The sequence below is a fragment of the Salvelinus sp. IW2-2015 genome, linkage group LG5 (genome assembly GCF_002910315.2).
Source record: "Salvelinus sp. IW2-2015 linkage group LG5, ASM291031v2, whole genome shotgun sequence".
Lineage (NCBI taxonomy): Eukaryota > Metazoa > Chordata > Actinopteri > Salmoniformes > Salmonidae > Salvelinus > Salvelinus sp. IW2-2015.
Window position 1 is genome coordinate 25648467 of NC_036844.1, and position 24327 is coordinate 25672793.

The following is a 24327-nucleotide window of genomic DNA, read 5'->3' on the forward strand; positions in this document are numbered from 1 at the left end:
GTATGAAATAACTATAGGTATGTATTTATGTAGCGAAGCCTTTACAGTAAGATATTTAAGTGCTGATGTGACCAGATAAGGGATCCAAACAAAGTGGCTGGAAGAAACTAGTAGACATGGTGGATGGAGGGAGAAAATGCTTTGGCAACATCTCTATAGGGGTAGTATTTTTGGCTCAGTCTCACTAGTTGGTGAAGCAGCTATTTAGCAAAATGAGGCATGAGGATGTTGGCTGTCTAGCACAAGTGTCGCAAGGCAGGAAGTCCCAGTGGAAATCCTCCTGGCAGCAAAAGCGGAGACCTTTCTCCGAAGGGCTCAACTGCTTGTTGGTACAGTCCATGCTGTTCATTACAATTCTGTTATCAATAACCAGTCTGTGGAACAAGYACTGAATATCTTCAACAAATGTATATTCCAGTTTCATTATATCCCATCCACCCTTGTGTCCAAAAGCTTGTGAGTTTGGGGGTGGTTGTTGTATGTGAGCAGGTGCAGGTTAAATCAAACTCCCCACCACTGCTAAAAAGACATGGTCCCTTAAGCGTAGATTTGCCCAGGGCGAGTGTTGTCCCCAAGGCGGTCCTGGCTGGGCTGGTGCTTGGTGTCATTGGACTTTATGACACTGGCATAGTCGTAGATCCCTACCTCCAGGTTCTTAGCCCTAAGGGCTGCAGTATGCAGTTTCTCCAGAAAGTCAGGCATACCTATGAGGGAGGAGGGCAACAGTTGATAACCAGGACTGAGGATAACATACAACCACATGGAAAACCACCATCATCTGATAAGAGACTGTAGACCACAATGACCTATTTATATTAAAAGAAAAGGGTTTGATTGAATAGGCCCCAAGGTGACTTTCCATCCAGATAAAAGTAAATCAGACCAAGAAACAAAGCACTGAGCTACAATACCAGCAGATTCAGCTTGTTGGGCATGTTGAATCAGCCAATTACTATACCCCAGCTACCTCAAGCTAAAAATAAAATGATCCCTGGCCCATTGAGTTAGGTCTCAATAATTGTGCAGTCAGTGGCTGCATTTGATGGAAAGATCAGGATTTGACTTACTTTTGTGCCCTATTGCCCTTCAGTGAAGCAATTCTGTGTCTATTCAGATAAATATATTTTTTTATTGTTGATATTCCAACAATGACTACATCCAGTTTACACCTGGGTATAATCATTAAGCTCCATGAAAAGAAACGAGAGCTCACCACTAGACACCATCCAGCTCACACAGTAGCGGGGAAAGGCGGTCTGAGGGTCGTCGCTGTAGGTCAGAAGGTAGTCAAAACCATTCTGTGGGACAGGACGAAATAAGGTCAGATACTGTAATCCAACATGCACACACATGCACGCATATAACTAAATATTGCCCAATTATGACATTATCTATGTTTTATGATAAACTCTATTCACCTCATCAAAGGTCTTGTGAGGTCGGATGACCATCTTGGACTGGTATGAGTGGACTCTGACGTAGTCCTGAGTTTCCGGGACTCCAGGATGTTGAACCGCTCTAAAATGGCACAAAAAAAAGGACGGGAGATAAATAAATTGTATTCCAAGCATAAAAAATTTAATTGATACAAAAAATAGCGCTGGGCAATATGGCCAAAATATATCATGGTATTTTTCTAAATTTGACAGTATTTTGTTTTTGAAAAATTAAAAGTTCTACATTTGCTTTATGAGTAGTTTGTGACCCTATGGTGGCAACATGCCTTCAAAGTGATTTCAATGGGTCTTTCTCCATTCTGATTGTTTTATACTGTTCAGTTCAACCCAAAATAATTTCCTGCATTTCAAATCAAATTTGATTTGTCACATGCACCGAATACAACAGGTACCGACCGACCTTACCGTGAAATGCTTACCAACAATGCAGCTCAAGAAATAGAGTTATGAAAATATTTACAAAATTAACTAAAGTTATAAAAAATTGTTTTAAAGTAACAAGACAATAATGAGGCTACAGTTGAAGTCAGAAGTTTACATACACTTCGGTTGGAGTCATTAAAACTCGTTTTTTAACCACTCCAAAAATTAATTGTTAACAAACTATAGTTTTGGCAAGTCGGTTTGGACATCTATTTTGTGTATGACACAAGTAATTTTTCCAACAATTGTTTACAGACAGATTATTTCACTGTGTCACAATTCCAGTGAGTCAGAAGTTTACATACACTAAATTTACTGTGCCTTTAACAGTTAGGAAGTCGGAAGTTTATACACCTTAGCGAAATACATTTAAACTCAGTTTCACAATTCCTGACATTTAATCATAGTAGAAATTCCCTGTCTCAGGTCAGTTGGGATCCCCACTTTATTTTAAGAATGTGAAAATGTCAGAATAATAGTAGAGTGTGATTTATTTAATATTTTATTTCTTTAATCACATTCTCAGTGGGTCAGAAGTTAACATACACTTAATTAGTATTTGGTAGCATTGACTTTACATTGTTTAACTTGGGTCAAATGTTTCGGGTAGCCTTCCACAAGCTTCCCACAATAAGTTGGTTGAATTTTGGCCCATTCCTCCTGACAGAGCTGGTGTAACTGAGTCAGGTTTGTAGCCCTCCTTGCTCGCACATGCTTTTTCAGTTCAGCCCACAAATGTTCTATAGGATTGAGATCAGGGCTTTGTGATGGCCACTCCAATACCTTGACTTTGTTGTCGTTAAGGCATTTTGTCACAACTTTGGAAGTATGCTTGGGGCCATTTGCGACCAAGCTTTAACTTCCCGACTGATGTCTTGAGATGTTGTTTCAATATATCCACATAATATCCATCCTCATGATGCCATCTATTTTGTGAAGTGCACCAGTCCCTCCTRCAGCAAAGCACCCCCAAAACATGCTGCCACCCCCCTGCTTCACAGTTGGGATGGTGTTCTTTGGCTTGCAAGCGTCCCCCTTTTTCCTCCAACATAACGATGGTCATTATAGCCAAACAGTTCTATTTTTGATTCATCAGACCAGAGGACGTTTCTCCTAAAAGTACGATCTTTGTCCCCATGTGCAGTTGCAAACCGTAGTCTGGCTTGTTTATGGCAGTTTTGGAGCTGTGGCTTCTTCCTTGCTGAGCGGCCTTTCAGGTTATGTCAATGTAGGACTCGTTTTACTGTGGATATAGATACTTTTGTACCTCTTTCCTCCAGCATCTTCACAAGGTCCTTTGCTGTTCTTCTGGGATTGATTTGCACTTTTCGCACCAAAGTACGTTCATCTCTAGGAGACAGAACGCGTCTCCTTCCTGAGCGGTATGAAGGCTGCATGGTCCCATGGTGTTTATACTTGCGTACCATTTTTCGTACAGATGAATGTGGTACCTTCAGGCGTTCGGAAATTAGCCTATCAGAAGCTTCTAAAGCCATTACATCATTTGCTGGAATTTTCCAAGCTGTTTAAAGGCACAGTCAACTTCTGACCCACCGGAATTGTGATACAGTGAATTATAAGTGAAATAATCTGCCTGTAAACAATTGTTGGAATAATGACTTGTGTCATGCAAAGTAGATGTCCTAACTGACTTGCCAAAACTATAGTTTAACAAAAAAATGTAATGACTCCAACCTAAGTGTATGTAAACTTCCAACTTCAACTGTAGGTAGGGGTAAAGTGACTATGCATAGATAATAAACAGCGAGTAGCAGCAGCATAAAAACTAAATGGGGGGGGGGGTCAATGTAAATAGCCTGGGTGGCCATTTGATTAATTGGTCAGCAGTCTTATGGCTTGGGGGTAAAAGCTGTTAAGGAGCCTTTTGGACCTAGACTTGGCACTCCAGTACCGCTTGCCATGCAGTAGCAGAGAGAAGTCTATGACTAGGGTGACTGGAGTCTGAATTGTTTGGGCCTTCCTGACACCGCCTAGTATATTAGGTCCTGGATGGCAGGAAGCTTGGCCCCAGTGATGTACTCTGCTGTACGTACTACCCTCGAGCGCCTTACTGAGCAGTTGCCATACTGAGCAGTTGCCATACCATGCGGTGATGCAACCGGTCAGGATGCTCTTGATGGTGCAGCTGTAAAACTTTGAGGATCTGGGGACCCATGCCAAATCTTTTCTTTCTACTGAGGGGGAAAAGGTGTTGCCATGCCCTCGTCACAACTTTTTTGGTGTGTTTGGACCATGATAGTTTGTTGGTGATGTGGACACCCAGGAACTTGAACCTCTCGACCCGCTCCACTACAGCCCCGTCGATGTGAATTACCACCATATAAATAATAGTGGCCACTTTGAATACAGTGTTGTTTKACATGACAACAAATGAAAATGCCAGGGAGGAGTTATTGTGACAGGGTAGGAAACAAAGTGATTGTCAGTGTTTCTTAGGGGACCCTATAATCTTTGGCTACATTAAATGTTTCTTCGTGTAGCCAACATATTAATGCTTTGCCTATTCCCCTTTGATTTAGAAGATACTGTTGCACAGAAAACATGCTGAGTTAAGTCTACACCAGCACTGGTATCAGGCAGTACTAGCTATCTACGTTTGTGCTGACTCAGTATATTTATTAGCTAGCCAGCTAACGAGCAATTAGCATAAGAAGCTAACAAGATTTAGCTAAAACTTGCTAAGACAAAACTAGCTGTTTGCAGATTTATATAACGCTTGTGGATTTATATTAAGCAGCAAAGCAGAAACATTGTTGTCATCAACATTGTTGCATGTGCTACATTGACCATGCAGACTGAATGCAAGTGTCTCGTGGTCAAGGAATAAAAAATGCGCTACTTGAGTGAAGGGGCAGGGCTAGGTCTGTGTGGAAAGAGGCATGGAGAGAGAGGAGAGTTATAACTCAAGTAGCGGTGTAAACTATAAAAATGGACATTACACACAGCATATCACATTTAACAAACCCCAAATATTCAAAATACTGTTATAGAAGGTAAAGTAAAAACCCAAACCAGTCCCTGCATCATTGCAGGTATATAGTAAAATACGGTAAACCGCCCAGCCTTAACGAAAATATTGCCTCATGTAATGCACACATGTAAACTCAACAAAAAAAGAAATGTCCTCTCACTGTCAATGGCGTTTATTTTCAGCAAACTTAACATGTGTAAATATTTGTATGAACATAAGGCCCTCTTCGCTGGCCATGGCAGAACACTGACAGTCCTGTCTTGCAGGAAATCACACACAGAACGAGCAGTATGGCGGGTGGAATTGTCAAGCTGGAGGGTCATGTCAGGATGAGCCTACAGGAAGGGTACCACATGAGGGAGGAGGATGTCTTCCCTGTAACGTACAGCGTGGAGATTGCCTGCAATGACAACAAGCTCAGGCCGATGATGCTGTGACACACCGCCCCAGACCATGACGGACCCTCCACATCGATCCCGCTCCAAGGTACAGGCCTCGGTGTAACGCTCATTCCTTCGACGATAAACACGAATCCGACCATGGTGAGACAAAACCGCAACTCGTCAGAGAAGAGCACTTTTTGCCAGTCCTGTCTGGTCCAGCGACGGTGTGTTTGTGCCCATAGGCGAAATTGTTGCCGGTGATGTCTGGTGAGGGCCTGCCTAACAGGCCTACAGGCCCTCAGTCCAGCCTCTCTCAGCCTATTGCGGACAGTCTGAGCACCGATGGAGGGATTGTGCGTTCCTAGTGTAACTAGGGCAGTTGTTCTTGCCATCCTGTACCTGTCCCACAGGTGTGATGTTCGGATGTACCGATCCTGTGCAGGTGTTACACGTGGTCTGTCACTGCGAGGACGATCAGCTGTCCACCCTGTCTCCATGTAGCGCTGTCTTAGGCGTCTCACAGTACGGACATTGCAATTTATTGCCCTGGCCACATCTGCAGTCCTCATGCCTCCTTGCATCATGCCTAAGGCACATTCACGCAGATGAGCAGGGACCCTGGGCATCTTTCTTTTGGTGTTTTTCAGAGTCAGTAAAAGGCCTCTTTAGTGTCCTAGGTTTTCATAACTGTGACCTTAAATTGCCTACCGTCTGTAAACTGTTAGTGTCTAAACTCTAAACGACTGTTCCACAGGTGCATGTTCATTAATTGTTTAAAGCCCTTTACAATGAAGATCTGTAAAGTTATTTGGATTTTTACGAATTATCCCGAAAAAGGGACATTTATTTTTTTGCAGAGTTTATTTGAATTAGGGCTGTCAAAGTTAATACGTTAGTTAAGTTGAGTAACGCTGTACATTTGATGCATTTAACAAAGTTACATTTTTTTTTACCCAAAAGTCTGTTTCCGCACAGACACTTTTGTGCAACAACACAAAAAAAAGAATACGTTCTTGTCCTCTCGGACAGCAGCTAGAAGTCTCATGAAACTCAAACAACTATGCTTAGGTGACCAGAATTTGGAAATGAAAATCTATGATTTGTTTATTTTTATTAGAGGKCGATGGGGGATTAGATGTGTGGAAATAAATAAATAAATAAATATAGTTCCATGACATCGTTTTTTAACTATCAATTTTTGCTAGCCCTTTCAAATGTTTATTTAGGGCTAATTGGGGACAATTTCGGGGACAGACCACCAAAATCGTGGACGTCTGTTCACCCAACACATTTGAAAGAAAACGTACAGAAATGTCAACCATAAACACATTCCCAAGCGTTTTAGATAACAAGAAAAAAAACATTTGCACAGAAGTAGCGAGCTAGTTAAAGGGATAGTTCAGGATTTTGTCAATGAAGCCCTTTATCTCTTTCCCCAGACTCCGATGAACTCGTGGATACCATTTTTATGTCTCTGCGTGCAGTTTAAATTAAATTGCTAACTAGCATTAGCACAATGACTGGAAGTCTATAGTAACTGCTAGTACACTAGTAGATGCCACAGACTGTCGTTGCGCTAATGCTAGTTAGCATTGGCTCACAAACTACCTCACTACCTTCTCATACTGGATGCAAAGATAAAAATGGTATCCATGAGTTAAATCGGACTCTGGGGAAGTAGAAAAATGGCTTCATTGCCAAAATCCCCAAGCTAACCAAATGAGAAAATGTAGAATGCCATGGCTGAATGCCTCTAGATTCAACTCGATTGCACACAGATTTTAAAATCAGAACAGAACTTCCATTCAGCTACTGTTTTTGTTATAGTTCTCAGGTCAAAAGATTTAAGCAAATTATCCTCATTCGCTAGTAGGTAGAAGCTTGACTAGTTCATTTTGAAGAACAGATTAGAAGAAGCCTAGGCTAAATTTAGTAGCTAGCTGTATGCTATTTTACATGAACCTGGCTGATGTTATTAGAGTTTATTTGGGGTTTTCTTCCCTTATAATCAAAATATATTATACCTACAACCCAATATGGTTTAAAATGGAAACATCTTTAATTAGGGTCATATTTGAACAATCACAAATGTGATTAATCTTAGTTACCAACAGAAAACCATACGATTAACTATTTGTATCATTTTTGACAGCCTTCATTTCAATATAACTACTTGACATGAAGTCACTCACCTGGAGATCAGGACCATCAGATTATTCTCCACATCAACGTCATAGCGACGCACATAAACATAGTCTCTTGAGTACATGGGATACTGTGGGAAGATAATACAACAAATCAAAAAACCAAAACGTAGGATAACTAATTGTTGTCATCTGTGGACTATGACACAGCCCTTATTTCAGGAAAAACATTGCTTTCTTCCATAAAATACAACACTATGCTTGCATATCTGTAATAATCAAATCGAGAACACATGAACAAGGCAAAAACATGCAGCACTCAGTCTAGAAATGTTACAATGTAACAGAGAAACCACCGAGGAAATGAAAGCATATCGTAAGTGCATGACTTTGATAAGCACGAGTTCTGCATTTCTAGTGTGTGAGTTGGCAGGGGGAACTTACAGGGAAATGCGTGGCCCAGTGTACAACCTCTGAGCCTGTGTTGACGTCCCTGTCCACCACCTCCAGCTTAAGAACTAGAGCATCCCACTTTTTCCTGTACTCAGTGTCCAACTGCGGCAAAGGGCAGTGCGTGAGACGAGAGGAACAGAGGTTTAAATTTAGCACACACATACAACACGTAGAGCTACATATCTCCACACAAACCTTACACTCCAACAAGGGCATTTGGGTAGACAGACACGAACGGCGATAAGCACAGACACGCAACGGGAGTGTATGAACATACAGGACTTCAGGTGCTGAATGTACACACAAGCCACTTGCACATTTTCTACACACAAGCCACTTGCACATTTTCTACTGAATCATTTCTTAACAGGTTCATTAGCTAGGTTTCCATCCAATTGGCGACAGATTTTCATGTGAATATTCTAAAATCCGCATAACAATATGCACATTTTCCCCACAGAGATGCTTTTCCGTTAAATTGACTTGTTGGGGATAAAAGGCGGTGTGACAGTGCACATAAATACCTTTTGCACTTACATTTCCATGTACCGAATAATACAAATGAAATTAGTTTCTATTGCCTTTAACACTGATGGTTTGCTCACACATTTTTTTTTGCGTTAAATAGAGTTCGCCCACTCTGTTATTGGCACATGCACTCTAGCCAACAGCTCGCAGATACAGTGAGATTATTATGGACAAAAGAGCGATATTATTTATATTTGTCAAATGGCAGCCAAGCATCAATGATCCTGTCACCACAATAAGACCCTTCATATTTATTGGAAAGAAGCATCAAGCTCATAACCTTGAACTTTCACCACCCTGTGAAGTTCATCACTTGTTTAATCTGTACCCTACTAAACCACATTCTTTCCTGACAAGTTGTAGTGGGTGGACCACAATACATGTCACCAAGTTATGATGGTTATTATATAAATATTGGCACATGATGATGGTTATTATATAAATATTGGCGCATAAAAGCGTTTCACGCATAATATTTATTTTATCGACATCAAAAGTATTATTGTCGACATTTGGAAAGTTTACAGACAAATGTTGTTTTCATCAGGCGCGACATTACATTTTTTAAATCCGACATATACTATACTCGCATAAAAAGTTGGGATGGAAACTTGGTTAGTGAAGGTACAAGTTCTCTTGCACACATTTTAACATTCAAAATTAAACTATTATACCAAGTCAAGACAGTTAGCATAAAATAAACCTGCTTAGTACCTGAACATTGAAGAACTGTCTGGGGGTGACATCGTTGTAAGAACCCAAAACTGTGAAAAGATTAGAGGGAAAAAGGTGTTGAGTGTTAATAATGACACTCAGACATGCAGATGATGATCATGGCAATAAGAAGGAGGGAAAAGAGTGCAAATGTACATCAAAAAGGTTGATGAAATTATGACATGCCAGATAGAAAAGGTACAGTGCATTCGGAAAGTATTCAGACTAGAGGTCGACCGATTATGATTTTTCAGCGCCAATACCGATTATTGGAGGACCAAAAAAGCCGATTTAAAAAAATCGGCCGATTTAATTTCTTTATTTGTAATAATGACAATTACAACAATACTGAATGAACACTTATTTTAACTTAATATAATACATCAATAAAATAAATTTAGCATCAAATAAATAATGAAACATGTTAAATTTGGTTTAAATAATGCAAAAACAAAGTGTTGGAGAAGAAAGTATAAGTGCCATATGTGCCATGTAAGAAAGCTAACATTTGGCCTCCCGGGTGGCGCAGAGTCTCTGGGTTCAGAGAGGAGAAGAGTATTAAAATGTATTTATTATAAAAAAATATTTAAAAAAGAAAGCTAACATTTAAGTTCCTTGCTCAGAACATAAGAAAGCTGGTGGTTCCTTTTAACATGACTCTTCAATATTCCCAGGTAAGAAGTTTTAGGTTGTAGTTATTATAGGAATTATAGGACTATTTCTCTCTATACCATTTGTATTTCATTAACCTTTGACTATTGGATGTTCTTATAGGCACTTTAGTATTGCCAGTGTGACAGTATAGCTTCCGTACCTCTCCTCGCTCCTACCTGGGCTCGAACCAGGAACACATCGACAACAGCCACCCTCGAAGCAGCGTTACCCATGCAGAGCAAGGGGAACAACTACTCCAAGTCTCAGAGCGAGTGACGTTTGAAACGCTATTAGCGCGCACTCCGCTAACTAGCTAGCCATTTCACATCGGTTACGCCAGCCTAATCTCGGGAGTTGATAGGCTTGAAGTCATAAACAGCGCAATGCTTGAAGCACAACGAAGAGCTGCTGGCAAAATGCACAAAAGTGCTGTTTGAATGAATGCTTACGAGCCTGCTGGTGCCTACCACTGCTCAGTCAGACTGCTCTATCAAATCATAGATTTAGTTATAACATAATAACACAGAGAAATACGAGCCTTAGGTCATTAATATGGTCGAATCCGGAAACTATCATCTCGAAAACAAGACGTTTATTCTTTCAGTGAAATATGGAACCGTTACGTATTTTATCTAACGGGTGGCATCCATAAGTCTAAATATTCCTGTTACATTGCACAACCTTCAATGTTATGTCATAATTACTTAAAATTCTGGCAAATTAGGCGGCCCAAACTGTTGCATATACACTGACTCTGCGTGCAATGAACGCAAGAGAAGTGACAATTTCACCTGGTTAATATTGCCTGCTAACCTGGATTTCTTTTAGCTAAATATGCAGGTTTAAAAATATATACTTCTGTGTATTGATTTTAAGAAAGGCATTGATGTTTATGGTTAGGTACACATTGGAGCAACGATACRCACCGCATCGATTATATGCAACGCAGGACACGCTAGATAAACTAGTAATATCATCAACCATGTGTAGTTAACTAGTGATTATGATTGATTGTTTTTTATAAGATAAGTTTAATGTTAGCTAGCAACTTACCTTGGCTTACTGCATTCGCGTAACAGGCAGGCTCCTCGTGGAGTGCAATGTAATCAGGTGGTTAGAGTCTTGGACTAGTTAACTGTAAGGTTGCAAGATTGAATCCCCCGAAAAACTCTGTCGTTCTGCCCCTGAACAAGGCTGTTAACCCACCGTTCCTAGGCCGTCATTGAAAATAAGAATGTGTTCTTACCTTCTCTAGGGTAGGGGGCAGCATTCGGAATTTTGGATGAAAAGCATGCCCAAATTAAACTGCCTGCTTCTCGGGCTCAGAAGATATGAGATGCATATAACTGGTAGATTTGGATAGAAAATACTCTAAAGTTTCCAAAACTGTTAAAATAGTGTCTGTGAGTACAACAGAACTGATTCGGCAGGTGAAAACCTGAGAAATTTATTCGGGAAGTAGTTTTTTTTGTTGGTTTTGTAGATTTCTATTCAATGCCATTACAGTATCCATTGACTTAGGACTCAAATTGCAGTTCCTATGCCTTCCACTAGATGTCAACAGTCTTTAGAAATTGTTTCAGGCTTGTATTCTGAAAAATGAGGAAGTAAGAGCAGTCAATGAGTGTACCCTAAAGTGTCAGAGCTTTTTCATGTGCGCGACCGAGAGATAGCCTTTCTTTTGAAATATTATCGATTATTTAGGCTAAAAACAACCTGAGAATTGAATATAAACATCGTTTGACATGTTTCTATGAACTTCACGGATACAATTTGGATTTTTTTGTCTGCCTGTTTTGACTGCGTTTGAGCCTGTGGATTACTGAAGTAAATGCGAACAAAACTGAGTTTTTTGGATATAAAGAGACTTTATCGAACAAAAGGAACATTTGAGTAAATGAATGTCTGCTGAGTGCAACCATATGAAGCTCATCAAAGGGACTCATTTTATCTCCATTTCTGACTTGTGTAACTCTTCTACTTGGCTGGTTACTGTTTGTAATGATTTGTCTGCTGGGCTATGTTCTCAAATAATCGTAAGGTATGCTTTCGCCGTAAAGCATTTTTTAAATCTGACACCGTGGTTGGATTCACAAGAAGTTAATCGTTAAACCCATGTAAAATATGTTTTGTTTTCTGAATTTTTATAATGAGTATATCTGTATTTAAATTTGGCGCCCAGCAGTTTCACTGGCTGTTGAAGAGGTGGGACGCTAACGTGTCACGTACCCAAGAGAGGTTAACTGACTTCCCTAGTTAAATAAAAAGGTGTAAAAAAAAAAGAAGAAAAAAAAAAAAACGGCTCAATCGGTGTCCAAAAAAAACGATTACCGATTGTTATGAAAACTTGAAATCAGCCCTAATTAAAATCGGCCATTCAGATTAATCGGTCGACCTCTAATTCAGAGCCCTTGACTTTCCACATTTTGTTAAGTTACAGCCTTATTTAAAAATGTATTAAATAATTTCTCAATCCACACAATAGCCCATACTGACAAAGCAAAAAGAAGTTGATTTTTTTGCGAACGTACAGTATATATATATAAAATWAAAAAAAACGGAAATATATATCACATTTACCTAAGTATTCAGACCCTTTACTCAGTACTTTGTTGAAGCACCTTTGGCAGCTATTACAGCCTCGAGTCTTCTTTGGTATGACACTACAAGCTTGGCTCACTTGTATTTGGGTTTCTCCCATTCGCTCTGCAAATCCTCTCAAGCTCGGTCAGGTTGGATGGGTAGTGTCTCTGCACAGGTATTTTCAGGTCTCTCCAGAGATGTTCGATCGGGTTCAAGTTTGGCTCTGGCTGGGCCACTCAAGGACATTGAGACTTGTACCGAAGCCACTCCTGGGTTGTCTTGGCTGTCTGCTTAGTGTCGTTGTCCTGTTGGGAAGGTGAACCTTCATCCTGAGCGCTCGAGCAGGTTATCATCAAGGATCTCTGTACTTTGCCTCGATCCTGACTAGTCTCCCAGTCCCTGCCGCTGAAAGACATCCCTACAACATGATGCTGCCACCACCATGCTTCACCGTAGGGATGGTGCCAGGTTCCCTCCAGACATGATGCTTGGCATTAAGGCCAAAGAGTTCATTCTTGGTTTTATCAGACCAGAGAATCTTGTTTCTCATGGGAGAGTTAAGAGTTTTTAGTTGCCTTTTGGCCAACTCCAAGCGGGCTGTCGTGTCTTTTACTGAGGAGTGGCTTCCTTCTGCCCACTCTACCATAAAGGCCTGATTGGTGGAGTGCTGCAGAGATGTTGTCCTTCTGGAAGGTCTCCCATCTCTACAGAGGAACTCTGGTGCTTTGTCAGAGTGATCTTCAGGTTCTTGTTCACCTCCCTGACCAAGGCCCTTCTCCCCTGTGTAAGTGTAACCGATGTGAAATGGCTAGCTAGTTAGCGGTGGTGCGCGCTAGCAGCCTTTCAGTCGGTGACGTCACTTGCTCTGAGACCTTGAAGTAGTGGTCCCCCTTGCTCTGCAAGGGCCGCTGCTTTTGTGGAGCGATGGGTAACGATGCTTCGTGGGTGACTGTTGTTGATGTGTGCAGAGGGTCCCTGGTTCGGGCGAGGGGACGCCATAAAGTTAAACTGTTACATAAGGACTGACGCCAGAGATCAGAAGTAGGTACGGGTAGTCAACATTTAATAAGGAACACACATGAAACAAGACAGGCACAGCGTCAGCACACAGGCAAAACAACGACATTCAACAATCACTGCAGCAGGAGGGAACAGAGATGGGGAACTGACAAATATAGGGGGGTAATAATCAGATGATTGAGTCCAGGTGAGTCCAATAATACGCTGATGCGCATGACGGGGAAAGGCAGGAGTACTGATGGTGGCAGGAGTGTGTAATGCTGCTCAGTTTCGCTGGGTGGCCAGCTTTACGAAGAGTCTTGGCGGTAACAAACTTCTTCCATTTAAGAATGGAGGCCACCGGACCTTCAATGTTGCAGATACTTTCTGGTACCCTTCTCCAGATTTGTGCCTTGACACAATCCTGTCTCGGAGCCCTACCTACAATTCCTTCAACCTCATGGCTTGGTTTTTGCTCTGACATGTACTGTCAACTGTGGGACCTCATATTGACAGGTGTGTGCCTTTCCAAATCATGTCCAATCAATGGAAACAGGATGCACCTGAGCTCAATTTGGAGTCTCATAGCAAAGGGTCTGAATACTTTTGTAAAGTTTTCTATTTATTAGCAAAAATTTCAAAAAACCTGTCATTATGTTGTATTGTGTGTAGATTGGATTAAATAAACATTTCCTCATCATTTTAGATTAAGGCTGTAAAAAATGTGGGAAAAGTGAAGGGGTCTGAATACTCATTCTGAGTGTCAACAATCAATAAAATGTATTTATAAAGCCCTTCTTACATCAGCTGATGTCACAAAGTGCTGTACAGAAACCCAGCCTAAAACCCCAAACAGCAAGCAATGCAGGTGTACAAGCACAACACAAAGCTATAAGTGACAATGCAGGCTGACCTCTGTATTCCCACAAGTGGCTTCCCTCAATGGGCCGCCTCCACACTTTGAAGTTATTCTTCTCCATGACAACCTCCCAGCCGGTCTCCACCTGCCCTGCAGCCTTCTCCTTTTCTGAAGATGCACTCAGATTCTTCACCTTCTCCAAAGCTTGGAGCTCTAGTCCACATCTGGGGAAGTGTGCAGGGATAGAGATCTTAACACGCTAATATCACAGTACCAAAATGTCATGATACCAACATTTTAGAATACCGTAGCACCATTTAATATGATACTTTTTCCAGCCCTAGCGATCTAAAAAACCTGCTACAAAATGTTTATAAATTCAGTTGAATTGAAGCAACTGTCTCTGGTATGCACAGGTCCAATCATATTCACTTCCATGCTCACATAACGTGTAGCAGCTGTAATCAGCCAGCATAACCCCCTACCAGCCCTCCCTCACATGCTTCTCTCCTTCTGCTCTTCATGCGCATCCTCAGTCAGTTAAACAAAATATACATATTTAGCAGTGATGGAGAGCAGGGATGCAGACCCAGATGAGTCTGTTAGATTTGTACATTTGTTACATTGGAGCAGCGCGCAAAGCGAGCAATGTTGATACATTGTATGATTTCAAATAGCCTGTTATAACTAAGAGCACAGACCAGTCTGAGTTTGAAGTTCACTGTCATGCAGCCTCAGTGTCAGAGGGGTAAAATGGAGCACTGCTTGGCTACAGGCCTACTTGCAGTTCACAGCAAAGAAAACGGCTTGTCTCGAGCCTAAATGGTTAAAAAGTGAACCATACTACTGGAGATACCTACTTTAAAATGGGATTCGTGCACATTTGATATAATTTTACAAACATGTCGCAGGCCGTGTTATACTAATCCCGGGTCGCTAATTATTGGTTTGATAAGACTGTTCAGTCATGTTACCTAGCTAGCTAACAACCTGGTAACTTGACAGTAGGTTTAGGCAAATGTAATTGGCACAGGAAGAAAGGAAAAGGGTATGCTACTCAAAAAGGTAGGAATCATACGCCTAATCTAAGCCTAAACTASAGTTGAAGTCAGAAGTTTAAATACTTAGGTTGGAGTCATTAAAAAAAATAAACCACTCCACAAATTTCTTGTTAACAAACTAGTTTTGGCAAGTCGGTTAGAACATCTACTTTGTGCATGACAAGTAATTTTTCCAACAATTGTTTACATCTAAAAGGACAACAAGATTATCTGGTCTGATGAAACCAAGATTGAACTCTTTGTCCTGAATGTCAAGCGTTACATCTGGAGGCAACAGGCACCATCCCTATGGTGAAGCATGGTGGTGGCAGCATCATGCTGTGGGGATGTCTTTCAGCGGTAGGGACTGGGAGACTAGTCAGGCTCGAGGGAAAGATCAACGTAGCAAAGTACAGAGAGATCCTTCATGAAAACCTGCTCCAGAGCGCTCAGGACCTCAGACTGGTGCAAAGGGTCACCTTCCAACAGGACAACGACCCTAAGCACACAGCCAAGACAACGCAGGAGCGACTTCGGGACAAGTCTCAATGTCCTTGAGTGGTCCAGCCAGAGCCCGGACTTGAACCCAAAGTCAAACTCATCCCATACCATCTCAATTAGATTGAGGTTGGGTGATTGTGGAGGCCAGGTCATTTGATGCAGCACTCCATCACTCTCCTTGGTCAAATAGCCCTTACACAGGCTGGAGGTGTGTTGGGTCATTGTCCTGTTGAAAAACAAATTATAGTCCCACTAAGCGCAAACCAGATGGTATGGCATAAGTGTGCCTTGAATTCTTCATAAATCAGTGTTACCAGCAAAGCACCCCCACACCTCCTCCATGCTTCATGGTGGGAACCACACATGCAGAGATCATCCGTTCACCTACTCTGCGTCTCACAAAGACACGGAGAGTGGTACACGGAACCAAAAATCTCCAATTTGGACTCATCAGACCAAAAGGACAGATTTCCACCGGTCTAATGTTCATTGCTCGTGTTTCTTGGCCCAAGCAAGTCTCTTCTTATTGGTGTCCTTTAGTAGTGGTTTCTTTGAAGCGATTCGACCATGAAGGCCTGATTCATGCAGTCTCCTCTGAACAGTTGATGTTGAGATGTAACTGTTACTTGAACTCTGAAGCATTAATTTGCGCTGCCATTTCTGAGGCTGGTAACTCTAATGAACTTATCCTCTGCAGCAGAGGTAACTCTGGGTTTTCCTTTCCTGTGGCGGTCCTCATGAGAGCCAGTTTCATCATAGCGCTTGATAGTTTTTGCGACTGCACTTGGAAAGAAACGGACATTTTCTGGATTGACTGACCTTCATGTCTTAAAGTAATGATGGACTGTCATTTCTCTTTGCTTATTTGAGCTGTTCTTGCCATAATATGGACTTGGTCTTTTACTAAATAGGGCCATCTTCTGTATACCTACCCTACCTTGTCACAACATCGGAATTTCTTTCCTTTTCAGAAATTAACATGGCATACCTGTTAATTGAAATGCGTTTCAGGTGACTACAACATGAAGCTGGTTGAGAGAATGCCAAGAGTGTGCAAAGCTGTCATCAAGGCAAAGGGTGGCTACTTTCAAGAAGCTCAAATATAAAATATATTTTGAATTGTTTAACACTTTTTTGGTTACTACATKATTCCATATGTGTTATTTCATAGTTTTGATGTCTTCCCTATTATACTACAATGTAGAAAATAGTAAAAATAAAGAATAACCTGGAATGAGTAGGTGTGTACAAACTTTTGACTGGTACTGTATGCATGCATGCGTCTATCTCAATCTAGAACAGGATTATCTATTTTGGATGCAATTTCAATGGAGTTGATGGAACGATAGGAAGATTGCGAGAGAGTGCTTGCATGTGCACTTATTTAAAGCAACGATATTCTTATAATAGGCTGTTTTATTTAAAAAATCTTTACAATTAAAAAAAACAAGGTGACCTCCAAAAGCCAGATGGAGATGTGTAAATTAGAAGTGCATTCAGTCTTTATATTACTGTAGTATAGGCTATGCTGCAGCAAATGTAGGCCTACCAGTCACAAAAAAAAAAAAAGTTAACATGAGGTCTACATGCATTGTGAACTCAGCTCCATACTGGGATGGGCTGTCTGTGCCCACCCTGAGTGTTTATTCATCATGCAGAGGCCGTAGAGAAGCCAGAATTATATTATCGCATAAAATTTAACAGTTCCATTTCACACCATAATGTTCATATAAATTCCCACCCTTCAACCCTAGTATAAACTTAGAAAATACATTTATTGAAAACGATATATATATATATCTTTTTTTAAGTTTAACGGTACTGAAAAACCATCCTGTGGCTATTTCCAAATACCCCGATATACAGCATATAAAGGCATGCTGGTAGGCTTGATCACCAACGATGAGAAATCCTATAGGGAGGTCAGAGGCCTGGCAGTGTGGTGCAAAGACAAAAACCTCTCCCTCAACGTCAAAAAAGACAAAGGATTGTGGACTACAGGAAGGCCTAGCACGCCCCCCATTCACATCGACGGGGCTGTAGTGGAGCGGGTCAAGAGCTTGAAGTTTCTCGGTGTCCGCATCAATAAGGACCTATCATGTTCCAAAACACACCAACAAAGTCGTGAAGAGGGCACGACAACACCTCTACTCCCTCAGCAGGCTAAAAAGATTTGACATGGGCACTCAGATCCTCAAAAAGTCCAACAGCTGCACCACTGTGAGCAGCTTGACTGGCTGCATCCCAGAGTGGTATTGCAATTGCTTAGCATTCGACCGTTAGGCGCTACAGAGGGTAATGCGTACGGACCAGTAAATCACAGGGTCAAGCTCCCTGACATCCAGGATGTCTATACCAGGCGGTGTCAGAGGAATGCCCTAAAATGTGTCAAACACTCCAGCCACCCAAGTCATAAGCTGTGTTCGAATACTCATACTAAACCGCACTAACCGTACTATTTCTGACAAATTTAGTATGTAGTATGCTTATTGGTCATAGTTAGTGTGCCAAAAGTTCCCAGATGTCGTACTAAATTAGCCAAAATACGAAGTATACAAGCAGTGCACAATATATTTCCTTGCTTTCAGGGCAAGTAATGCAATTCAGAAAATGGGCGTGGCTTCACAACGTTTTCAGATTTTAAGAAAATAGTGGAAAATATGCAGCCGAAGTCCGACGAGAGCGTATACAAACTCATTGCTTTATGACAAATGTTAAGAAAATGTTGAGCAATGTATAGTCGTTGTGCGTCCACAAAGGACATTGTTCATTCTGGCTATCTTCTCCGATTTCAGTGTGCCTGAGCGCAGAATACCTGATGAATTTACAAACGCTAAAAACCCCATTGAATATATGGCCGGTGTCAGTAAACATCTGCAAAAAAAAGTGGAATTAAATTGTTGCCAGCAGCACAGTTACAATCACAAATGCTCTGGATAACATGAAAACAGCCTAACCAGCTCTGCTAGGGCAATTAAAATGGTCAGATTGAGGCCTTCTCTCATTTGTGTCAGGAATTAGCTAGCAAGCTAGCCAACTTTTTAATTTATCTCACCTTTATTTAACCAGGTAGGCTAGTTGAGAACAAGTTCTCATTTGCAACTGCGACCTGGCCAAGAAAGCAAAGCAGTGTGACACAGACAACAACACAGAGTTACACATAGAGTAAACAATAAACAAGCCAATAACACAATAAACAAGTCAATGACACAGTAGAAAAAAGAAACTCTATATACAGTGTGTGCAAAAGGCACGAGGAGCTGTTAGCTTGGGTGCTTGACTGTCGTTTTGAGCCGAGCGTTCTGACCTCACCTCTACTCCTCGGCCAGAGACACACTCCGAGAGCGAAACGCTCCGAATTTATGAACGGAAAATCTGACAAACAACGGTCTGCAATTACGAACACCTAGAGCGCACTCTGGCACTTACAAACACACCCAAAATCGTAAAATGTCTAGCTAGTCATTTGTTATGCTAACAAGCTAGCAAGAAGTTGCCGAAGCACTACTATGCTCAACTGAAAGATTACCATTTGTTTACAGTATACTAAAATGAACTAATAGTATGTAGTATATACTCATTAAGTATGGGTATTCAACACAGCTATAGACCGTTATCTCTGCTATCGCATGTCAAGCGGTACCCAAGCTCCAAGTCTGGGACCAAAAGGCTCCTGAACAGCTTCTACCCCCAAACCATAAAACTAACTGTCATTAATCAAATGGCTACCCTGACTATTTGAATTGACCCCCTTTTTATTTGCACTGACTCTATGAACACTCACTGGAATCTACCCATACATACTACACTGACACTCCAATACACACCTTTCAGAAAGTATTCACACCCCTTTACTTTTTCCACATTGTTGGAAAAGCCTGAATTAAAAAAAAAAAWAAATTGAAAAAAATATTGTCAATGGCCTACACACAATACTCCATAATTTCAAAGTGGAATTATGTTTATCGAAATGTTGAGTCAATTATTCAACCCCTTTGTTATGGCAAGACTAATAAATATGTTAAGCAGTAAACATTTGCTTAACAAGTCACAATAAGCTGCATGGACTGTGTGTAATAAGTGTTTAACATGATTTTTGAATGACATGTCTGTACCCCAAAGACACAATTATCTATAAGGTCAAATTTCAAATACAGATTCAACCACAAGACCAGGGAGGATTTCCCATGCCTTGCAAAGGGAACCTATTGATAGATGGGTAAAAAATTATTTATATAATTATTTTTTAGCTCATATATACATATATATACACACACACATTCTCACTCAGTTGCCGGATAGGAAGGAAACTGCTCAGAGATTTCACCATGAGGCCAATAGTAACTTTAAAACAGTTAAGCATCCATTAAGGATGTGATAGGAGAAAACTGAAGATGGATCAACGTTGTAGTTACTCCACAATACTAACCTAATTGACACAGTGAAAAGAAGATAGCAGGTACAGAATAAAAAGACTCCAAAACATGCATTCTGTTTGCAATAAGGCACTAAAGTAATACTGCAAAGAAATGTGGCAAAGCAATTTACTTTTTGTCCTGAATACAAAGTGTTGTGTTTGGGGCAAAACCAATACAACACACTACTGAGTACCACTCTCCATATTTTCAAGCATAGTCGTGGCTGCATCATGTTATGGGCATGCTTGTAATTGTTAAAGGAGTAAGGAGTTTTTCAGAATAAAAAAAATTACAGAATGGAGCTAAGCACAGGCATAATCCTAGAGGAAAACCTTGCTCAGTCTGCTTTCCACCAGACACTGGGAGATTAATTCACCTTTCAGCAGGACAATAACCTAAAACTGGCCAAATCCACTGGAGTTGCTTACCAAGAGAGTGAATGTTCCTGAGTGTCTCATTTACAGATTTGACTTAAATCTACTTGAAAATCTATGGCAACACCTGAAAATGGTTGTCTAGCAATGATCAACAACCAATTTGACAGCGCTTTTAGAATTTTGAAAATAAAAAACGGCCAAATGTTGCACAATCCAGGTGTGGAAAGCTGTTAGAGCCTTACTCAGAAAGACACAGCTGTAAATCAGTGCCAAAGGTGCTTATACAAAGTATTGACTCAGGGGTGTGAAAACTTATGTAAATTAGATCTGTATTTAATATTCAACATGTTTTCACTTTGTCATTATGGAGTATTGTGTGTAGATGGGTGAGAAAACAATTGTATTTAATCAATTTTGAAATCCGGTTGTAACAAAATGTGGAATGAATCAAAAGGGTATGAATACTTTCAAGGTACTGTAAACTACATATGCTCATACATACACGCATATTGACGCCACTCACACGCTGCTGCTACGCTGTTTATTACACGTTGATTGCAGTGGAGGCTGCTGAGGGGAGGACGGCTCATAATGGCTGGAACAGAGCCAATGGAATGGCATCTAACATGCGTTTGATACCATTCCATCAATTCCGCTCCAACCATTAACACAAGGCCACCCCCCTCCTACATAATTACCTCCACATACCCCTGCACATTGACTCGGTACTCCTTGTATATAGTCTTGTTATTGTCATTTTATTGTGTTACTATTACCTTTTTTGGTAACTCTGCATTGTTGGGAAAGGGTTCGTGAGTAAGCACCCGTTTACACCTGTTGTATTCAGCGCATGTGACAAATAAAATTGTATTTGAAACAAAGCATATTGCCCGCTTTCACATTGCAGGACAAGGTTGAAGCAAAAATAGGCCTAATATTCCACACCTGCATTAAACAATTTGGCACAGTACAATATGCACACAATGTTTCACATGATTCACTGAATGTTAGTTGCCAGACTGCCGCAGGGGTATGACAAAACATGTATTTTTCCGTTGGTAACCAGTTTATAATAGCAATAAGGCACCTCGGGGTTTGTGGTATATCTCCAATATACTACGGCTAAGGTCTGTATCCAGGCACTCCGCGTTGCGTCGTCTTTATGAGCTGCCCTTGCAGTGCTATATTGTCCATATACCACACCCCCTTTGGCCTTATTGCTTAATTGTAAGTAACAGCATGTACCTGTGTAGTTCTTCATCTCGAACCTTCTCGTCCTCCCACATAAATACACCAGCCAGTGCAGCCACAAGCTTCCCCGTGGAGGCGTGCTTGCTCTGGAGTCGACGCCATATGCTTCCTACCAGAGTCCACCTGGTTCGCTCCGAGTACAGGTTTGAGTAGAGCTCTCCAATCTGATGAGCGCGTCGAAGCCTCTGGCCGGTCACAAAGCTACAATGGTTGGCAAAAATTGACAGCAGGCCTTGCTTCTTCTTGTCAGATCTTGCTTTTTCACTCGTGCCCACCCCCGATCTCTGGAGCCATGACAACAACAGGCCAATGCGTCGTCCCATCCACGAGGTGGTTACGGATTTGCCCTTGCCAATTCCCTGTCTCAGTGCATTACTGCTTTGAAACCTAACAGCACATACACTGATTTCACATAACGCTATAGGACGCCACTGTATAGACTGAAACATGCTGCAGGTTGTGCAAGTTCAACAACTAGAAGTGGCCGCTAATTAAAGCAAGTGGTTGGATTGGAACACTTGTTACCAACAATGTCACGTTGTGACGCTGTCAATATTGACGGCAAACTACGAATAATTTACATAACTATAAGAAGCAAATCACACTGACAAATATGCAGATTGTGCCAACGTTAGCTGGTTATACAGCTAGGTTGTTCCTTTACAGGCCTAACAAAGTATCAAGGTCCCATGCTCTTAATAAATTTATGACGTTAGCTAGCTAACGTAAACTACGCAAGACAAGAGCACGAGCCAAGCACTATCTACCATGGAACAGATTACGTACAGTTTTTTTGAATAGTTGTATAAACCGCTATTACTTTTAATTGTGCTCAATTCGGTTAAATTACTAGCTCACCAATTTCACGTTTTTCTTGCACATCGCAGTCAGTCGACCTGATCCCTAGCTTCCACGCCCCTCGAGAGGACCCTCCTTATTTGGAAAACACAATTATTATTGGTCATTCATCGTTGGGGTGCAATTTTCATTGGCAGTAGTTGGTGTCAATATTTTGATTAGCAACTAGCATGTTAAGTTGTGATCCTGACGTCATTCTGCCTTGAAGGACCACGATAAAGGTGAAAAGGAGTCTATGCAAATGCACAGTTGCATTAGCAAGGTAATCCGAAATAATGCTAAACGAAAAAAAAAATACAGTTGAATCATTAAACAAATACTGTCAATGAAAGCGAAATGTAATATGGACAGCAATTATATTTGCAGTCAACGATAGATCAAATTGAAACGACAGCCATTGTCCGCCAGGTGGAGCAGTAGATTTCACGCTACTGCTCTTATCCAATGATGTACAGGGCTTTGTCCATTCTGAAGATTCGCCTCTCCTTTCCGGACATACAAATGAGAATACGTGTAGGTTTCCGTTAACTGTATACCTCAGTGCTAGGTTCTTATATCATACTTTCATACTTAGTGAAAAGGGATGAACAGCTATCCTTGAGATGAAAGTAGCTAAACTACACTACAAAGGAAAGTAGCTGACTACTTTGAAACTAGTTAGGTGGCTAAGCATAATAATTGTTCAGTTTTTAACAAAAGCACCAAATGTGGCACAGATAGATTCGTGTATAATGAAAAGAATTAGATGTAAACAGGATATTTCACCCAAATTCCAAAAGTACATATTGGTTTCCTTACCCTGTAAGCAGTCTATGGACAAAGTATTGTAATGAAACAGGCAGGGAGCAGGCCTCGAACCCTCAACCTTCTAGCCCGAATTCCAGCGCGCTATCGACTGTGCCCCAAAAGCATGCTCGAGCAGCAGAGTCGATATCTGTGCTTATATATATATATATATTATTTTTCACCATTATTTAACCAGGTAGGCAAGTTGAGAACAAGTTGTCATTTACAATTGCGACCTGGCCAAAATAAAGCAAAGCAGTTCGACACATACAACAACACAGAGTTACACATGGAGTAAAACAAACATACAGTCAATAATACAGTAGAAAAATAAGTCTATATACAATGTGAGCAAATGAGGTGAGATAAGGGAGGTAAAGGCAAAAAAAAGGCCATGTTGGCGAAGTAAATACAATATAGCAAGTAAAACACTGGAATGGTAGATTTGCAGTGGAAGAATGTGCAAAGTAGAGATATAAATAATGGGGTGCAAAGGAGCAAAATAAATATATACAGTAGGGGGAGAGGTAGTTGTTTGGGCTAAATTATAGATGGGCTATGTACAGGTGCAGTAATCTGTGAGCTGCTCTGACAGCTGGTGCTTAAAGCTAGTGAGGGAGATAAGTGTTTCCAGTTTCAGAGATTTTTCAGTCATTGGCAGCAGAGAACTGGAAGGAGAGGCGGCCAAAGGAAGAATTGGTTTTGGGGGTGACCAGAGAGTAATACTTGTTTCTTATCGATGGCGGTTAGGATATCGTTTAGGACCTTGAGCGTGGCTGAGGTGCACCCATGACCAGCTCTGAAACCAGATTGCATAGCGGAGAAGGTATGGTGGGATTCGAAATGGTCGGTAATCTGTTTGTTGACTTGGCTTTCGAAGACCTTAGAAAGGCAGGGTAGGATAGAT

General features: G+C 41.1%; 1 protein-coding gene across 1 annotated transcript; it reads right to left on the reverse strand.

Moving 5' to 3' along the window:
* Positions 1-412: 412 nt before the first annotated feature.
* LOC111964106 (stAR-related lipid transfer protein 7, mitochondrial) lies at positions 413-22668 on the reverse strand. The gene is made up of 8 exons (XM_023987832.2): positions 21771-22668; positions 14244-14413; positions 9095-9144; positions 7844-7954; positions 7448-7530; positions 1419-1518; positions 1214-1298; positions 413-704 (listed from the first exon to the last, which is right to left on the reverse strand). The coding sequence occupies exons 1-8, from the start codon at positions 22223-22225 to the stop codon at positions 538-540; spliced, it is 1221 nt and encodes a 406-aa protein (XP_023843600.1). The 5' UTR covers positions 22226-22668; the 3' UTR covers positions 413-537.
* Positions 22669-24327: the final 1659 nt, after the last annotated feature.

Coding starts and splice junctions, on each gene's coding strand:
- LOC111964106 (XM_023987832.2), bottom strand. CDS start 22,225: ATGTTTCAGTCTATACAGTGGCGTCCTATAGCGTTATGTGAAATCAGT. Junction 14,414..21,770: donor CGAGATGAAGAACTACACAG/GTACATGCTGTT, acceptor ACACTTCCCCAG/ATGTGGACTAGAGCTCCAAG. Junction 1,299..1,418: donor CTCACAAGACCTTTGATGAG/GTGAATAGAGTT, acceptor CCTGTCCCACAG/AATGGTTTTGACTACCTTCT.